The sequence below is a fragment of the Accipiter gentilis genome, chromosome 10 (assembly GCF_929443795.1).
Source record: "Accipiter gentilis chromosome 10, bAccGen1.1, whole genome shotgun sequence".
NCBI lineage: Eukaryota > Metazoa > Chordata > Aves > Accipitriformes > Accipitridae > Astur > Astur gentilis.
Window position 1 is genome coordinate 22,972,260 of NC_064889.1, and position 18,106 is coordinate 22,990,365.

At 51.8% G+C, this 18,106-nt stretch overlaps 1 protein-coding gene across 3 annotated transcripts; it reads left to right on the forward strand.

Moving 5' to 3' along the window:
- The first annotated feature begins 9,813 nt into the window (after nt 1-9,813).
- Nucleotides 9,814-18,106, forward strand: LOC126043349 (gonadotropin-releasing hormone II receptor-like). 3 transcript variants are annotated; one of them, XM_049811578.1, is made up of 4 exons: nt 9,814-10,096; nt 11,352-11,864; nt 12,428-12,629; nt 12,902-18,106. In XM_049811578.1, the coding sequence occupies exons 2-4, from the start codon at nt 11,358-11,360 to the stop codon at nt 13,309-13,311; spliced, it is 1,119 nt and encodes a 372-aa protein (XP_049667535.1). In that variant the 5' UTR covers nt 9,814-10,096; nt 11,352-11,357; the 3' UTR covers nt 13,312-18,106. The 3 variants fall into 3 exon arrangements, with proteins under 3 accessions (XP_049667535.1, XP_049667536.1, XP_049667534.1); XM_049811579.1 differs by having other exon boundaries at nt 11,355-11,864; XM_049811577.1 differs by lacking the exon at nt 9,814-10,096 and having other exon boundaries at nt 11,261-11,864.

Below are 18,106 nucleotides of genomic sequence, written 5' to 3' on the forward strand. Positions count from 1 at the left end.
CACGCTGCCCGCTTGCCTCTGCCCCTGCGCTGGCTCTAGTAGGGGTCAAACGAGGATGGTGTGGGGATGCGAGGATGTGGGACAAAGCCAGATGGGTTGGTTTGGACACCTGGGGTAGCATAGAGCTGCAGAGGCAGAACCATCCTTGCAAATAAATGTGACTGTGTCTCGCTCGAGCCATGGGGGGATCTAGCAACGACCTCTAACGAGAGCTCCCCACCTGCCCCAGGCCGGCTTCAACCCCCCCAGGTCTTTCCTCCCTCTGCAGCCACGTTTCTCCCATGTAGCCCACAGCAGCCGGTCCTGGCTCAGGGCTCCTAGGTGTTGCACAATGCGTGCGGCCATGTGCGAGCGAGTACCACCCGTGCATGCAGTCCCGGGCACTGTGGGGCTGTGCTGCTAGTTTGCTGCAGGAGCCTGGTGCGAAAGCGTGTGCTTTACATAGTGGGAGGCATCTCTGAAGGCTGGGGACAGGCGTCAGGGCAGCCAGCAGCGTGTGGGATGTGCCAGCGGTGTCCTGGGCTGCCTCTTAGTAATCCTTGCCGGCCCTGCTGCCAGAGGGAGCGGTGCAAGAGGAACATAGATCAAGATGTCACATAAAAAATAATTGGTGGTGGCCTGCACCAGCTCCCGTTTATGTTTACGAGGGAAAAGGAAAAAACACCTGGGATGTGCCAAAAAGTGGCAGAATGTTTGTCCGGTGGGCAAGGAGTGCCTGGTGAGCTGGAGGCCCCAGACCTGCGAGATAAACACAGAGTTCAGCTGCGTTTCCCCTCCGTGATGAGGACTAGATGTGGGAAAGGTGCCGAGACTGAGAGCAAGGAATTAATCTTCCCCGGATGGCACCTACCTCCTGCTGTGGCCGGCCCGTCTCTAGCACAGCACTGATGCCTCGGCAGGCAGCTCCAGTCCCGCTGGCTGCTTGGCACATGCTGGCATCGATTTCCATGGGCCACACTGTGGGATAAGGAAACATGCTGTTCTGCAAAAGGAAAAAAATGTTATTCTTTATGTTATGGAAACCAAGTGATAGCTCTAGCCCAGTGCAGCTGCAGGTGCTTCTGCATGGGATTTTGCGGCCTCTTTAGCACAGGTGTCTCCTTCTTAGGATGGGTGTCTCCTCTCCAGCATGGTACCTGCAAGACAAGCTCAGGAGCCACGTGTGCGGCTTCAGGAGTGGGTCTGGGACACATAAGTTCATGCAAAAACCAAGTCTCTAGAAAAGTCCAGTTGTGCAATCTCTCTTGGCTTGGCCATCCCTCGCTGCAGCTCCAGCATGTGGCTGACATTGGATGGAGCAGCACGAGCAGAGCCCCAGATATTTCCAGCACTGAGCACCACCAGCTGCACCGTGGCTCCGGGAGATGCTCAGCTGCTTTCCATCCGCCTGAGATGGATGATGTCCTGACCCGTGGGGTGGAGGGGACAAGTGGGGTGCTGCCCCGTGCCCAGGGCGGTCACTCTGCAGGGCTGTAGGAGCTGTGGCCAGCAGGGAAGGATGCATCCTACACCAAACCGCTCTTATCTTTCTGGCTGTGGGTTCAGCTGTCCAGGGCTGGTGTTTCCCAATGAAAGAATTGGTGCAGCAGAGCCACAGCCCCACGGACACATTCCCCTCCCAGATTAACCCCAGGGGCCCTGCCCGCCTGTCATGGGATTTTTCCATTCTTTCATCACCAGTATGTAATTACAAAGCCATAATGTATTTATGTGAACGCTGCCATGCTTAATGCTGCCCCCCACCAGTGCCAAGGCTGGGGCAGTGTAAAGAGGAATATGACAGCGGATAGTGCAACAGCAACTCCCCTCCATGCTCCTTCATAGTTGTCTCCATCACTCTTCTTGTGTCCCTCTAATAAATCCAGAGGAAAACCAGCTAGTGATGCTCATACCAGCTATTTGTGCCTCCCACCCTTTCCGACGTGCATCGGCAGAGTGACCATCACCAAAAGCCAACTGGACTGCGCTGGGAGAGCGGCAGGGACGGTGGGACTGCTCCCAGGGCTGCGCATGGGATTTACAGGCTGTGGGATCTGTTAGATGCTCTGTGGGTTCCATGAAATATCCTACAGGGTTTATGAAATACCCTATGGGGTCCATGAAGTGCCCTTTGGGGCCGATGCTGTGCTCAGGTCCCCGCCGGCTGCCCCCGTCCTCCCTCCTTGCACCCTCTTCGCTCCACTGAAGAGAGCTGACGGTTATTTTCCCCTGCTGCATGTTTCTGCGTTTGCTCCTGTTTACGGAGATGGGAATTAAAATAACTGATTGATGACTTTGTTCCATCCCAAACACTTTGGGGAAGTTTGCATGGTTTAGGAGGGTGAGCTGGGAGCTGGGATTTCATTAAGCACTTGGCTCCCAGCACTTCTCCAGCCATGCTCCAGGGGTGGCTAATGTTGTTTTTTAAATCCTGTTTTGCTATCCCAGGAGCTGGACTGGCAATTTCCATGCTTTGTAGGAGAACTTGGAGATGTGGCGGGTCCCCGGAGTTCACTCTGAGCTCTGAACCACCAGCAAACCTCGCAGCCACCACAATATTGTTTCACTTAAGCCCTCCTCCACCGCTTCATCAGCACAAAATCGTACTCCAGCTGCCTAAAAGCTTTGGAAAAGAGCCCAAAAAATGAACTACTGGAGTTTGTTTTTATTGTGTGGATGAGGACTTACAGGCTGTGTCTGGGAGAAAAGGAGTGAGTGGACCTTTCCTCCCTGGCAGCATTTACTTAGGAGCTAGAGCCTCAACCATGGCTGAGTGGTGCTCGGCTCCACATACATCATTTATGAAACAGATGCAAAACGCACCGCAGAGGGGAGATGCCATGAAAGCCAGGAGCCAGGGAAAGGCTGATTTTAGCTCTGGAGGTCGGGAAGGCTTTTTCTGGAGCAGTGAAAGAGCCGGGAGCTGGGGGAAAGCAAGTGGCTGTGGCTGTGCTGCTCGTGGGGGCCAGCCACAGGGTGAGCCTCCAAATGACTGCTGGCACCAGCGCAACCTGACTGACGCCCCTGGCATGTAAAAGTGGGGGTGCCCCCTGCTCTGTGATTACATCTGTCAAGGAAAAGGACTTTTCCTAGTGCTTTTGCAAGGTATGGCTGTTATCTGAGTGCCCAGGGACTGTTACCTGCATCCCTGCTACACACATACAGCCCCACGTCACCTGGAGATGGGTTCGCTGGTCACTGGGATATCCTGGACTGTCAAGCCCTGGGATTCCCCTGCTGGACGCCGTGTCCATCCCTGCCATCTCTCCTACCACGTCACAGTTCAGAAGAGCACTAATGGGAGATGCTATGAGAGCACCAGAAGTGTCTCAAAAGTGAATCAATCCCCTTTTAATTACATTGCTGAGCTGGGGAAATTAAGATAAGTATTCTGGCTCATTTAGAAACTCTCTGTGAGATGGAAAAGGCCATTATTTTTGAGCCCTCCATGAGTAATGCTCATCCTAGCCTCTCCCTGCACTCTGCCTGGAGCATTAACTCCTCGAGGACACTTGCAGGGCAGCATCACGGTGCCACGTGCCAGTACGACACCAATATTTGCTGGGAACATCCTGCCAGCAGGTGCAGGCTAACAGCAGGACCTGAGTTATTGCATAATGTTGGATTGGTGATGGAAATGCCATCGCAGGACACGAACGGGTGCAACGGGAACGCAGCCAGGGCAGCACCTCAATGGGGACATTTAAACCATGGAGGAAGAGCAGGAGCAGAGCTCCAACCCATAGCCCACTGGCTGTTTGCTTTAGCTCTGGACAGGGTTTGGTGGACAAAGACCATCCTGTGTCGAAGCACACGTTGCTTTGGGCAACTAATTGCTCCTGAAGAAATCCTTAATGTATTGTTCTTATTTACGAGCATTAGCTTCGGGCTCGGATGCACTCCAGGCTGTGCTTCCATGCTGGCAGGGAGGGCAGCCTCCCACCTGTGGGATGGCAGTCCCTGGTCTCATTGTGCCTTTTCCTCCTCGATTTTCTTGCTATAAACCAGGTTGAGGTGGGCAGGTTTGCACCTGATTCACACCAGCAAAGCACCAGCCAGTTTTTCCTAAAAACCAGCAAAATCTTGCATGACTTGTGAGTGTGCAGGGGAGGGCTTGGGCATGGTTTGTCTCCCTCCTGCTCTGCAGGGATTGCATCGGCAGCACTTGGGAGAGGTATAGCCTGTGTAAGCTGGACCAGAGGCAATGGTGATGGCAATGAAAGTGGAGCATCAGGTTAAAAAGTGCTTTTCAGTGTGTGGATGAGCCTCTACTTGGGATGGGCAGAAAACATGCAAGGGATGGATCCGGGCAGATGGCAGGGACTCCTTGAACCATGCGTGAATTTATTTCAGGTGAATTATTGCACTGAGCAATGTGGAGCTGGGGTAATTGGGGCCCATCTGCCTTCCAGTTTCGGCTCTGAGAGAGTTTGCCAGCATCCGTGCTGGCAAAAGAGGATGTGGAAACACCTCCCCTTCCCAGAGCGCCTGTGGTCACGGGGGCGACCAGAGCCACGATATATCTCACGACCTCATGCATCGTGCCGAGGGCATGCTTGGAAAAACCAGTCTCTGCCGAGCTAATTCCAGCACTGCTGGGATTCCCCCTGAGACAGTCGTGGCCATATCAGTTTTCGCCGGAGGGTAAATGTGCGTTTGCTGGCAGCGCAGGCAGAGTTGTTCAGTGGGGGCCAAGCGCTGCTGGAGGGAAGGGCTGGTAGCCTCCCAGTGTGAGCACCTTGGACTGGCTGAGATGAAAACCACCACTGGCAGCAGGTTGGGAAGGCAGGACGGGAGATAAGCCCTTCCCGAGAGAAAATCTGTGCAATGCTCCCGGCATCGGATCAAGTGCTGCCTCCCAGAAACATCTCCCCAGGAAGCCAAATCTGGCTGCGGGGAGAGGTCAGCACCAATGCTTATCCCAAGGAACACCAGGGTCCTGCAGTCCCAGTGCTCAGTCAGGAGCAGGCTTCTTGCAGGAGGGTAAAAACAGGGTGGTGGAGCAGAAATTATATTCCTCCAGCTCATTTAATTCAGCATTAATGGCGTCTCTCCCCAGTGAGCCACTGATCCTTTCATAAAAGCAGTCATGTCCTGCATAAAGCTCATCCAAGGGTGTTTTAAAGCCTCAAAAACTGCTTGGAGATACAAAGTGCAGGGGAAAGAGGTGCGAGGGGAGGTTTTCTCTGCTTCTCGCTCCTGCAAGCTCTAGGTAACACTACCAAGGGTCCCATGGGGCTTTCAGCTTTCCCCACATCTCACCTCTCCCCCAGTGAAATGGAAGAAACTAACCCTTGAATCTGGCCCATGTTTGGGAAGGAGCATCCAAAGGGAGCACTGAAATATGACCTTGGGGAACACAGTCCATTTTGGAAGCATGGAGAGAGGAAGATATTTGATGTTTGGAGCAATGCAATGGGCAGGTCCCACTGGGAGTAAAAAAAAGCGGAGGATCAAAGAGGGCACGAAAGGCAAAGACAAGGAGAGCAACTAAAACCCATCCAAAAACAAGGGCAAAATTGTTCACATCCATGGGTTAGTCACAATGAAAATATTGGGATTTCATAATTTCTTCCAGCTCAAGAAAAATACCCAGTTAGGGCGGTGAAAGCCCTGGCTGGGTCGGTGCGTGCCAGAGCCGAAGGGGACCCACAGTCCCTCCATCGACCCCATGGGTGATTTTCCTGGTTTACTGGGGACAGGAGCATCATGGGACCGGGGTCCTGGGTGAGACTTCCCAAATAAATCCCCCTGGCTGGGGTTTCCAGGGCAAGGAAGCAAAGCTGCTGTGGGAAAGATGAACCGTGGGTGGAGCGGAGATGAACGCATCCAGGTTTTATTGTTTGGTGGTGAGCAGACCGGGCTCGGCACCAAAGACCACCACATTTTCCAGAGCTTGACCTCAGGGTCTGGTCTAGGGTGATAAATTCACCCTTATCTCTGGTCTATTTTAGAGATGGGGAACGGGGATTTTGCTGTGGTTAAGATCTTCTGGCGAAAGACGGAGGAAAGACCACGGAGATTTGCCGCTCCATGTGGACAGATGTAAGTTTGGGAAACCTCTGGGAATGATGCTTGGGACACCTGGGCTCCCCTGCCCGTGGGGTCCTTGTCCTTTACACCATCCTGGCTGGGTCCGTGACTTGGACGTCCAGCATGATGTGCTGGGCTCAGCAACACCAGGAGCACCAGCCAGGGTATTAAAAGATGGGAATTGCAGCGGGTTTGAGCATCGAGTGCATGTTTTTCTCAGCACTGCAGTCCAATGGCATGGTACCACCTGGAGAAGGGCTTTTATCAGTGAGGTCTCCAGTGAGGCTTCAATATATGAAGCCAAATCAGAAACAGTGTGTTATTTCACCAAGAAACAGTCCAAAGACACAATGTACCAAGATATCGAGCCCAGCGGGCAGGAGAGATCCTTCCCTCTGCTTTAAACAAGGACTTTTAGGAGGGGGACGGGATGACCCAGATTATCCCCACAAGGGACAGCAATTATCGTCCCTCTTGGCAGGCTTGGCAGAGCAGCCAGGGCCGGGTGAGCAAGCGGAATGAGATGTTGGTTTATCCCCAGTGACTGCTGCGCTTTGGTCCTCTGCCTGTTGCTGCAGAGGTTTCAGCGAATTTAGGGTGATGCCCCACTACGGACAGATCCGTGGCATACAGTCAGAGGCAGCACCGCACTGCATGCAGCCCCAGTGCTGTTTTTTTAATGAGAAGGTTGAAAACTGGGAGCTTCACAACCACTTGACTTGTGAACTTTGGGTAAGAAGAGAAGCTGTTCCAGAGGTGAGCTCATTTCTAACCCCGGGAAATGACTTCATGGACGCTGGTATTTACTCACAAAAACACTGCATGTCAGATGTCCCTGACTAGACTTTCTGTTTCGAGTCCAGTATGAGACAAAAATTTCCTTGGATGAGCTGCTCCTGAGACAATTCAAGGTTTGGAGGAGGAGAAGAAGAATTGGAGGAAAAAAAAATCAGCACTAAAAACTCTGAAATCACGAGTGCTTTCTGTGAAAAGGGGAATTTTTGACAGCCAGCACAGCAGAAGCACCTGCTTGGGGTGAGGGTGCTGGGGGTGAGGGAGCAGGTGATGAGTGCTGCTGTAGATGGCTCTACTCAAAGAAGAGCAATCATTACCTCCCCATAAAGCCCAGCAGCAGGAGTTTCTCTCAGAGGTGAAAGACAAGTTTTTCTCTTTTTTGTGAAGCCAAGACCCCAGCGGTGATTTATTAGGATAAACAGCAGCAGGTTCCCTGCCCCGCGTTTGCACTAAGTTAATAGAAATTATATCCTGTGCTGCTTTCCCTGCATGAGATCCCAATTTATACAGGAAGTCCGAAGGAAAAATACAGCACTTGCATTTTTGTTAAAGGTCCGCTCGTGCAAAAATTGCCACTGGGGCTGTACTACCTGGTGTGGCTTTCTGGTCTCTGGTTTCTCGGGCATCCCTGGATGATCTGTATGGATTCAAAGAGAAAAGTCCTGTTTGGGGATGCCTGGAGATGGTCTGACTCCCTGTGACCCAGCGCTGGGCTGCAGCTCCAGGGATGTACTGGGGCAACATCCCAAAAGGAGGGGATTTCGGAAAGAGCCGAGTCGGGTTGTATGGAAACAAGCCCTGCCTGCCAGCACTGTTTCCTAATCCTGGGGACCAAAACCCTCTGATTGTTAAACCAGTGTTCAGAGATTCAGCTGAAGGCTGCTGAGCAGACAACATCCAAGCTGACCTTTGAGGAGACAAGCAAAAAAAAAAAAAAAGAAAACACAAGGGGGTTACTGTGCAAATGCTGGAGGAAAATAGTCATTTTAGTAAGGGACCCCACCCTTAAAAGAAGACTTATTGCTAATGCATGCCCAGGACATTTCTGCATGATGGCATGCTAAAAAAATCCTCTCTGAGCAAGGACCAAAGGCTTTGTTGTGGCATGAGTGAGGCTTACAGTTCTCAAGAAAAATCCTGTCCCTCTCTTGCATCATACAGTCGGGGACGGAAAGGACATTTCTAGACAAAAAGGCAGCCAGCCGGGAAGGAGGACAAACAGGGAATACATTCCTGACTTGCTGTTTAATTGCTTTAGTGCAGGTGCAAAGATCTAAATGAAAGGAAAAATAAGGATGAGCATGTGGGGCCAAATTAATCTCAGCTTTAACCAGGAGGCTAATGCAAGAATGAGGCAGCTGCTATAATAAATGGGCTTCCACCCAACTTCTTTGTGGTTTCTGTGCTTTTTTTTCCCCCAGGGACCAGGCTCATTCCTGCGGCACCGGCAGGCAATGCACTCACCAGGTAAGGAGGTGATGGGGACGTCCCCTTCTGCGTGGCAGGGGTGGCTCGTGCTTGCTGAGCTCCTGCCCTCCCGCTCTGCCCACAGTGGCTTTGGGGTTTCAGCCAGGCTCTGGCAGGACTGGGGTGGCTGCTATTCCCCTCCGGAGGGATGTCGTTGATGCCAGTTGTTAAACAGCTTTGAAACTGGGTCTTGGCAGGACAATGTCCCTTCACTCTCAGCTTGTGAGACCTCATTTTGGGTGGAGGGCTGGCAGTGCCAGGGGTGGGTCTGCTTTTCTCTTTTCCTTCGGATGTAAAGCACTTTGAATTCATAAATTGCCCTCTGTGGCTCTGAGCAGAGTTTCCAGCCTGGTCTCCTTCAGCGGTTAAATAAGTGCAACGGAGGGTTTAGGGGACTGATGGACTGTGATGCCTCAAGGGCTGACATGGTCCAGCAGCTGCAGCATCTCTTGGGTCTCAGGAGCTGGTCTCTCTGCCACACAATTTGACTCTTAAGCCCACAAAGGGGAAAAAAATCTTCCTTTTTTGCTGTGCCCAGGACTCCTGCAAGGAGAGCAGCCTCACAGACAGTGCAACCCCTGCCTTGGAGCTCAGGCATTTCCTCCCAAAAATAAGTGGGAATATGTTTTAGGATGGAAACCCTCCTGTCCCAGAAAGTGAACCTCATCCTCTTGGGGAGCAATGCGGAGCCACCACTGCCAGCCTGGCACCAGCTCAGCTGCAGTCCTGCTGTAAGCCCTGTACTTCTTAATTTAATAGACTGGGGGATGTGAAGGTTTGCTTGCATGTAATTAAAATCCCTGCGATGCCCCTGGGAGCGTGCGTGCCGGCGCTGGCCCCAGCAGGGCTTGGGGCTGGCCCTCTGTCATCCCCACAGCTCTTTTACTTTCACTGGTCAGAGGAGCAGGGTGTCCTTGGTTTCCCTCCCTGCCCTTGCATTGAACATCGTATTTTTTAAGCCCTTGTGGGCTCTCTGTCCATCCCAGGGTTTCGCACCGCACGTTGAGCTCTCACTGCGTTATGCTGAAAGAAATACAAAAAGAACAAGGTGGGACCTGATAGAGTGCAGAAGAAACTGTGTATTCATTAAAATGGCAAAATGACCTAAGTTTCTCCTTATTAATTCCCTCCTTACCGCATTTCCAGTCCAGGCACGTACCTGTGTTCATCCATGATGCTCTCACAGACATGTGTGGTCCAGGAGTATTGCTGGGGCGTGTGTGTGTGTGTCTGTGCATGCTGCGAGTCTCCTGGTTGTCTGAGCAACGGGACGTTCATCACTAACTCCAGGGATAATTAACTCATTTTCCTGTATTTATAGAAATCCAATGCAGGGAGTGTTGGCACTTATCCTTGATGGGGCCACATTTGGCCACAACATCTTGAATTTTGGCCATTTCTTGCAATACGGTGGCTTTGTCATCATCCCTGCTGCTTGCTCATTAAGCCTGAAATCGGGCAGCTCATTAAGCCCACAAGTGCAGAGGTACCGGCCCCCGCCCAGGGGTGAAACACCCGCAACTGCCTGAGCCGGGCTGCCTGTGGCTGTCCACCTCCGCGTGTCCCGCTTCTGGTTTGCCGGTGCAGGGGATGTTTGCATCAGCGTTGCCATGTCCAGATGCCTGCATACGCTTGGGCTAAAAACAGCGTAGCTCCTGGCTTAGCTGCCAGCAAGGGGAAATTTTGCTGCTTCAAGGGGTTTGTTGCAGGAATGTGATGCAAAGACGCACTGGAGCATCCTGACTTGGCACCGCGGCGGTGGGAGACCTGTGGGGAAAGACAAGGAGCATCTTTAGTCGGTGTCCGGGCATGCGTATGTCAGGTACGTTCCCATCAGCTGGACAAATCCAGACCTCGACATGGGTTTTCCCTTGTTTCTCCCAGACAGCCAGCAAGCAGCTGAGTACTTTTAAATTGCTTTTTCTCTTTGCTGCTTGCTTGTTGGGTTTGTCTTTGGGGAGGGAGGAGGGTGAAGGCAGTAACGGGGCTCGCTCTCAGGGGCTTGGGGTGCAGGTGGTGGGGCTGGAGGAGGGCGGCTTGCTGCAAGGTGTCGGCATCTCCATCCTGCAGAGCTAGGGAGACAGACTGGATCTCTGCTGCTTGTGTTATTTGTGCAAAGGTGGGGAATGCTTTATTTTGGTATCAGCAAACCAGAAGGTGCTTGAAATGGTAAGTGACATACCCTACCTATGGCTGGGACTATTAACAGCTCGTGTCCCCAAGAGTTGGAAGTATTTGCCCTTGAAATATGAGTTGTCCCCAGGCTGGTTGTGCTCAGGCAAAAAGGGCAATTAAATCAAGCCATGGGGGACCACCACGCTGCTCATCACCCCTAGCCATCTCCTACATGGGTGTGTTTCTACCTTCACCTCCTCCTCCTGCTTTGCCTCCCGAAGGCAAAGGGACAGAGGTGTTGAGCTGGTGCTGCCTGGGTCCTGGGAAGGTCCAGGCTCCTAAATGCCATGGTGATCCTCTCGCAAGAGCTGCTGTCAGCCCCCGGACAGCGTGGGGCTGACAGCCTCCTGGCCACCCCCAGGTTCTCCCACCCACAGCCCCGGATCTGGTGCTGGAGATGGAGGTGGATCATTAGGGTTTAACACACTAATGGAAAGTGCCGTAAGGTTTCTAAAAATCTGAGCCCTGCTTGCAAAGCCCCTTTGGAAGGGATGAGTCCTTGGACTGAGCATGGCTGCCCCAGCACAGGCTCAGCCAGCTCCTGTGCAACCCATTCCCAGCCAGGCACTGGCAGGCAGCGGCTTGTCCTGTGGTCCTGGCCACTGGTCCCGCTTCCCAGCTGCTCAACTGACTCGCGAAGAGCTAAAAATATATGTCTGTGTGAGCAATCGCTATAGCTACGGCAGGGGTTAGCCAAAGAGGGCAGCCGGGCAGTGTCACCGCAACCAGGAGGCACGGTGGCTTGGCAAAATGAGCAACGTGGAGGGGACAGGCAGGGACAGGCACGTTGCTGCTGGTGCCTCTGGTGCAGATCCCACCATCTCCCCATTTCTCCTTATATTGAAGCTGCAGCACACGACACAGTGGCTAAGAGGATGTTCACTTTGCCGCTTGCGTTTCAGCAGGGAATGAGTGACGAGCAGCTCCCTGCATCTCCCCACCACCCTGCCACGGAGGGGGATGCCAATGTCTCAGCCTCTGGCTGCCCCGAGCACTGGGTCGAGCCCCAGTTCACGCAGGCAGCGAGGGTCCGCGTGATCGTCACAGCCATCTTCTTCTTGCTGGCGGTGGGTAGCAATGTGGCGGTGCTCGGCAGCCTGCTGAGGAAGAGGAGGAAGTCCCACGTGCGGCCACTGATCCTCAGCCTGGCACTGGCTGACCTGCTAGTGACGGTGGCAGTGATGCCCTTGGATGCTGCATGGAATGTGACAGTGCAGTGGTATGGCGGGGACCTCTCCTGCAAGTTCTTCAACTTCCTCAAGCTCTTTGCCATGTACGCGGCCGCCCTGGTGCTGGTGGTCATCAGCCTGGACCGGCATGCGGCCGTCCTCCACCCCTTCTCCCGTGCTCGCCGCCGCAATGGGCTCCTGCTCCGCGCCGCCTGGGCCAGCAGCGTGCTCCTGGCTTCGCCCCAGGTAGGGCTCGGTGCCTTCCTCACATGGTTTGCCCAGGCTGGGGTGGTTTTGCAGCAGGGTTTCTCCATGCTGGCAGCCCCCACAAGTCCATCCCAATCCATGGGGTCCACCACCCCCAGCTTGGTTTTGCTGAGCGAAGCAGTGCTTTCGCTGTGTTGGGTGCTCAGTGCTGCTTTGCACCTTCCTCATAGCACCCATTCATTGCAATGCCATCAGCGTGTTACGTTACGGGCTGGAAAAAATTGTGTCCACTATAATTTGCACGCACATGGCTATCCTCTCCTAAAAATGCATCACTGGACCACTGCAAAACACATTGGAGTGGACTAAGACAAACCCAAGCCTTTCCTGACCAGAATAACATGAGGTATGGCCAAAAAATGGGATTTCATGGATGGTAGATCCCATCCATCCTGGCCATACCCATGAGTTAGGTGCCTAGAGCACCTCTCCCAGTACAACAGCAGCAAGGAGGTGCTCTCCATGCACAGCCAGGAGCATCTGTAGGATGTGGTGCCCTGTTCCAAAGCCTTTTTAAGTTATTATTGCGTTCTCCATTTCAGCTTTTCCTCTTTCACCTGCACACGGTCCCGGGAGGGAACTTCACCCAGTGTGTTACTCACGGGAGCTTCCGAGCACACTGGGAGGAAATTGTCTACAACATGTTCACTTTCACCACCCTCTACATCACCCCCCTGAGCGTCATGATTGTTTGCTACATCCGGATCATTTGGGAGATCAGTAAGCAGCTAAAGATCAACAAAGGTAAGCAGGTCCCAGACCTTTAGTGTTCACCATGACTTTATGACTGCCCCTGCTCCAGCCTGGAGCGTTTTTGGATATCTGCCCTTTGAAGGGTAATTCAACTGAGGTGCTTGACACAGTCTTCTTGACCCCCCTCTTTGCTGTCTTCTGCTTCCTGTGGACCACGGGCCAGACCATGAGATGGTCTCCCCTCTCTGGCAGAAGCACAGTTATGGATGATTATGTTCTGGTTTTCTGCCATCTCCAGCTACCCTTTTGACTCTCCCTGGCAGGTTTGATAAGAAATCAAAACGACCACGTCTCCAAGGCGCGTATGAAGACTCTCAAGATGACCATAGTGATTGTTGCCACCTTCATCATCTGTTGGACCCCATACTACCTCCTGGGCTTGTGGTACTGGTTCCAGCCAGCCATGATCCAGAAGATGCCAGAGTATGTCAACCACAGCTTCTTTCTCTTTGGCTTGCTGCACACATGCACCGACCCTGTCATTTATGGACTGTACACCCCCTCTTTTCGGGAGGACGTGCAGTTGTGTCTCAGGGGCATTGAAACAGCCATTACCAGGCACGAGAAACACCAACCTGTCTCAGTCTCAGAGAAGAACATCAAGGATGGTGCTGTAAATGGTGGGGTGGTATCAGGGGGCTCCAATGGGACAACTGTCAACACGGTCTGCTGAAGAGATGTACCCAAAAGGAGATGGGAGGCACAGCTTTGGGGGCTGCTTTGTCCCATAGGATCATTCTGGAGACCGTTGTAAGGAGGTTTGCTACCAGCTTTATTGGGTGAGGCTCTCTGGCCACAAACCGGGAAAGCATCTCCTGCCTGTACTCAGGGTGAAAAACATTTAGGAGTATTTATGGTCATTCCTCCATATTTTGGCAGCCCCATAATAACTAGAAAACCATCCTTTTTGTACTCTATGCATGCTCTAGCCCTGATTCTGGGATCAAGCATCTGCCACCCTTCCAGCATCAACCCCCGGGAGGAGACATGCCATCTCCTCTGTGGTCCAGGGCCATGTCCAGTGGGATGGCCAGTCTTCAAGTGCCCTTTGCACCTACACCCAGGTGCGGGGCTGCATGGATGCACAGCGCTAAGTGGTGTCACCCTGAGAGGCTGCAAAGGTGCTATCAAAGACTTTTACTCCCATTTTCTCCACCCATCGTAGGAAAAGCTCTCTGAAAATTTCGGATCTCCTGGCTCAGAGCCTGTCTGATTCTCCCACAGCTGTGTGTCAAGGCCTGGGAAGGATACAAATCTTTGGGGAGTGACTAATGCAGGGGCACTAGTCCCCCTGGGCATGGTGGGGAGCGAGGAGGTGCTGCGGGGATAGAGGGGCTCAGGCAAGAGGTGTGTGAAGAACCACAGTGAGATGGGATGGGATTCCTTCTCTCTTTTGAGACAGCCAGAAAGGAAAACAGTCCCTACTGCCTTGCTCTGGCATGCAGGGGGTGGTACAGACACATCCTTACACAGCACCTCTCTGGAACACAGGGCTGACCAGGAGAGACAGTATTTGGGGTAACCAGAGAGTGAGAACCAGACCCAACGCTGCCCAGCCCCTCTTGACCGTCTCTGTCCCCATATCCCAGGGCACGAGCTGGCAGGTCACAGACCACGCGCTGAGCTGTCCCCATATTTGCTTCGCCCTAAGTGCTTGACCCAATGCCAGCACCCCGTCTCTGCCCTGAGCAGAGTGGGTGCATCCACCCTGCAGGTGATGCCTGGGATGTCCCAATGAGGAAGGTGATGGGAAGCACCTGTGGGTGGAGGGGCCCATCAGCACCTATGGATGCCAGGTAGGTGGTGATGGTCTTTGGCTGCACTGCATGAGCAAGGGAGGCTTTTGGAGGGATCAGCTGAGCCATGGTGAGTAAAATGGACTTTTTGCTTTTCACCAAGGTGCCAGAAGTTGCTTGTGAAGGGTGGAGGCCTCTTCTCTGGGTGTGGGTTGAAGAGATGGGTTTATTCAACTGTGTTGTTCCTTTCTGTTTAATTAGAAATTGTGGATTATTTCTTTGTTTGTTCTCTACTGATTGTTATTAAACGCATTTTTAGCTTTTGAAGAGAAATTTAGTTTTGAGCCAGGTGAGGTTGTTGGGGTTTGGTTTTTTTGCTTTTGTGAAATCTTTGGCCAGATTAGGAGCTCTGGACTTGGCAGGAGGGAGTTCCCTGAGCATTTTTGTGGCCACTGTAACTTTGAATGAGCATCTGGACTTTATCAAGATGAAAGAGCTTTGTTTTAAAAACAGGTCTTGACTTGCTGTGGTTGCATGTGTAGGGAAGCTGGGAGATGTCTCCCTCCAAGAAAGCAAATCCCCTTTGGGCACCAAGGGGGCTTTCTTGCCCCTGTCTCCAAGAGGGGATGGATCCCCATCGGTGGAAAGGATCTGCACTGGTTTCCCATTGACCCAACTAACAAATTATTAAAACTCAGGGGGGTGGTAAGTAGTCTTTGCAGGTTGGCTGAGTCTGGGCGATGAGGATACGGGAAGCCATGGTGCTCAGGGTGATGCTGAGCTGTACACAGGTGTTGAACGCTTGCCTTTCCCCATGCTAACTATCATTTATGCTAAACATGCTGCTCAAGGAGAAAAAAAATCAATTAGAGCTGCAGGAGCCCAGACCAACTGGTGGGGATTAGTGTGAGCCCTTTAGGAAGGATCCAAACTCCAATGAGATGCGTAATTGCCATTTGGCTTTCCTGGGCACTTTTTGCTCAAGGTTAATTACGCAACACTAACGGGAGCAGGGCTTGCTGCTGCCAGGCTGGCTTGGCTTGACTGGTGCAAAAAAGAGTTTCTTGTAAGGTGACGGGAATGACTTGCGGTAGGGGAAGCTAATTTATTCACCAGACACTCATTTGGTCTCTCTGTTTATATTACTGATGATTGCTAATGGGAGGTAGAACTTGAAGGTGTGTTGGTTTTCTGGCAAGCCTCAAATAAGCAGGAACGTGTCTTTAATCTCCTGAAAACTCTCCTCATCTGCTTTCTGCTGAGTGAGAGAGAACAGGTCCAGTGTTGTTCACGCACTTAAGGCCACTTGTCCTCTCTTCCTCAGCAGCAGGAGAGCTCAAGGACCTTCTCCCAGGAGCAAGAAGCACTTTTTCCCTTGTGGGTGGGACCCACCACCTTTACACCCCACAGGCACAGTGAGAGGGCAGAAGCAGGTTTGGTTTTAGGTGAAGAGTAGGAAAATTGGGATGCTGGCAAGGAGACGTACCTTGGTCCTTGGGGGAAGCACGGCACATCCCCTGGGATGCTTGCAGGCACTCCAGCACTGCTTCTTCTGCCTGCCTCTTGATACCTTCCCTCCTGTGGCTGGTGCTGACATTTTGGGAAGCCTGGAGTGTGGGCAAGGTGCCCAAAGCGACAGCTTTCATAATAGAAGGAAAATATCACTAGAAAAGCATGCTGCCAAGCCGTGTGCCCAACGTATGCAGGAAGGGGGAGTGAGGAGGTGGGCAGCTCCTCCGCAGGGGACCTGGGACAGGTGTTTTCTGGGTCACTGGGGATCGACCTGGGTCTGGGTCCTGTCGGAGGTGGACTGAAGCCCGGGCCTGGTTTGGATGTCCCCACATTTCTGATTCTGCAGTTCTTAATCAGTTTGTACTTTAGAAAGAAAAAGATTTTTTGCATCACTCATCAGGAGTGGGAAAACTGGAGCCTTGCTCCTCCCTGCCCTGTGGATGGTCCTGCTTTCTGTGGTGGTTCCCTCTCCCCCCACATTGTCTCAAACTCCTGGTCTCCGACAGCACCCACCCTCCTCAGCTGGCTCATGAGATCTCTCCACATATCTATATAAAATATCTATATATATTAAAAAACCTTATATTTTTATATATATAATCTATTTCCCCTTATGGAAGGCAAATTCTCCCACTTCCCCAAAATCTGCCTATTCCCCCTGGGAAACACCAGCTGCCATGCTTCTCCTTGCAGTCACAGCAGGATCAGTTTTGTCTGACTCAGTAACAGTTCCTTAATATTCACCACAGTAATGCAACGAACATATTAATAAGCACAGGTAGCTCTGTATTTTACAACTCCTCGACCTCACCCTGGGCTGCCCACTTCAGACACAGCGGTCCTTTGTTTGGGAGGAAATTCTGATTCATTCTCCATTAGCATTTTTATAGTACTGTGCATGTTCAAAGAGCCAGGCAAGTGGCTTAAGAGGTTAATGCAAACTTTGGGTTAATTCATAATATTGTTAGTTACTCAGCACAATACTTGCATTAATCCAGCTGACTGCATCTCGCCACGGTGGGAAACACATGCTGGAATCAGCAGGGAGCACAGAAAACAAGCGTGGGAGTAGGATATTAAGTATTTTGCTGGCCTGCTAAGGTAGAATCTGAGCACCTTAAATGTATTTATTCTCCCATTGCCTTTGAGGACAGCGTTATCTCGCTCCACAGATGTCAAGCTGAAGCACCGAGGAGGCTGTGCCCTGCATCCCTGCATGCCTGGGAGCATGAGGGATGGGGCTACGAGCCCTGCAAGGAGCACTTGAGACGTCCTGAGGGGCACTTGAGATGTCCATCAGGACTCAGACCCCACCTGCAGCCACCTCTTTCTTCTGGGTCTATTTAAACTGTTCAAAGCAGAAAAAGCTGATTTTTTTCCTTTGATACCTGCTGATTTAATTGCAGTGCTGGACTGCGTGCATCTGCCGTGAGAGCCCCTGCAACACTTTTCTCTCTGGGGCTATAGCCTGGAGCAGCTGGTGTAGAAGATCAGCTTGGGAACTAGCTCCCTACACGGATGCTATTGCCCCACACTTGGGAAGAGAGCTCAGCTGAATGGCTTAAAGGCAAAATAAAGCCCAGGCAGACATTAGGAGATAGTGCTGAACAGTCGCTATGCATTCATTCCTTTTGCTTACTCTTCAGAAACTTTCCTATGCAAAGAAACCCTAAGAAGAGAACCTCAAAACCCTGCTGCGTTCCTCCCCATCTGTTTCTTTAGTCTGACTCGTGGACTCCAGGTTTGTGCATTTCCCTGCAGTACAAACAGCCAGCCAGCCCCCAACTGCTGCCTAACCTCCTCCTCTTCCAAAGGGCCCCCAATAGCCCATCTGTTCCGAAAGAAGTTTCGTTTGCAGACATACAAGCCTTTTAACAACACAATACCCTTTAGATAGCATCAAATATGTCTAGGTTTTCTGGCTGGTTTTACCCTAAACTGACACATATATGGCCCAACACTATATGTAACATGATGAGGTGGACCAAAAATGGGCAAACATTCCCAAAAACCCCATGCATGTCTCAAACCCCAAGTTTCTGAATTGGAATATCAAGGAGTAAACTACTATAAAGTAGTTGAGTCTGTTGTGCAATAAATTTTTAGTTTATGTATATTTTAATTGCAAATCAACGCTATAATTAGCATGTACATTTCTTGGGCTGAGGTAACGCAATATGCTTTTAACAGTGAGCATTATTAACGGACTGTAAAAGGCAA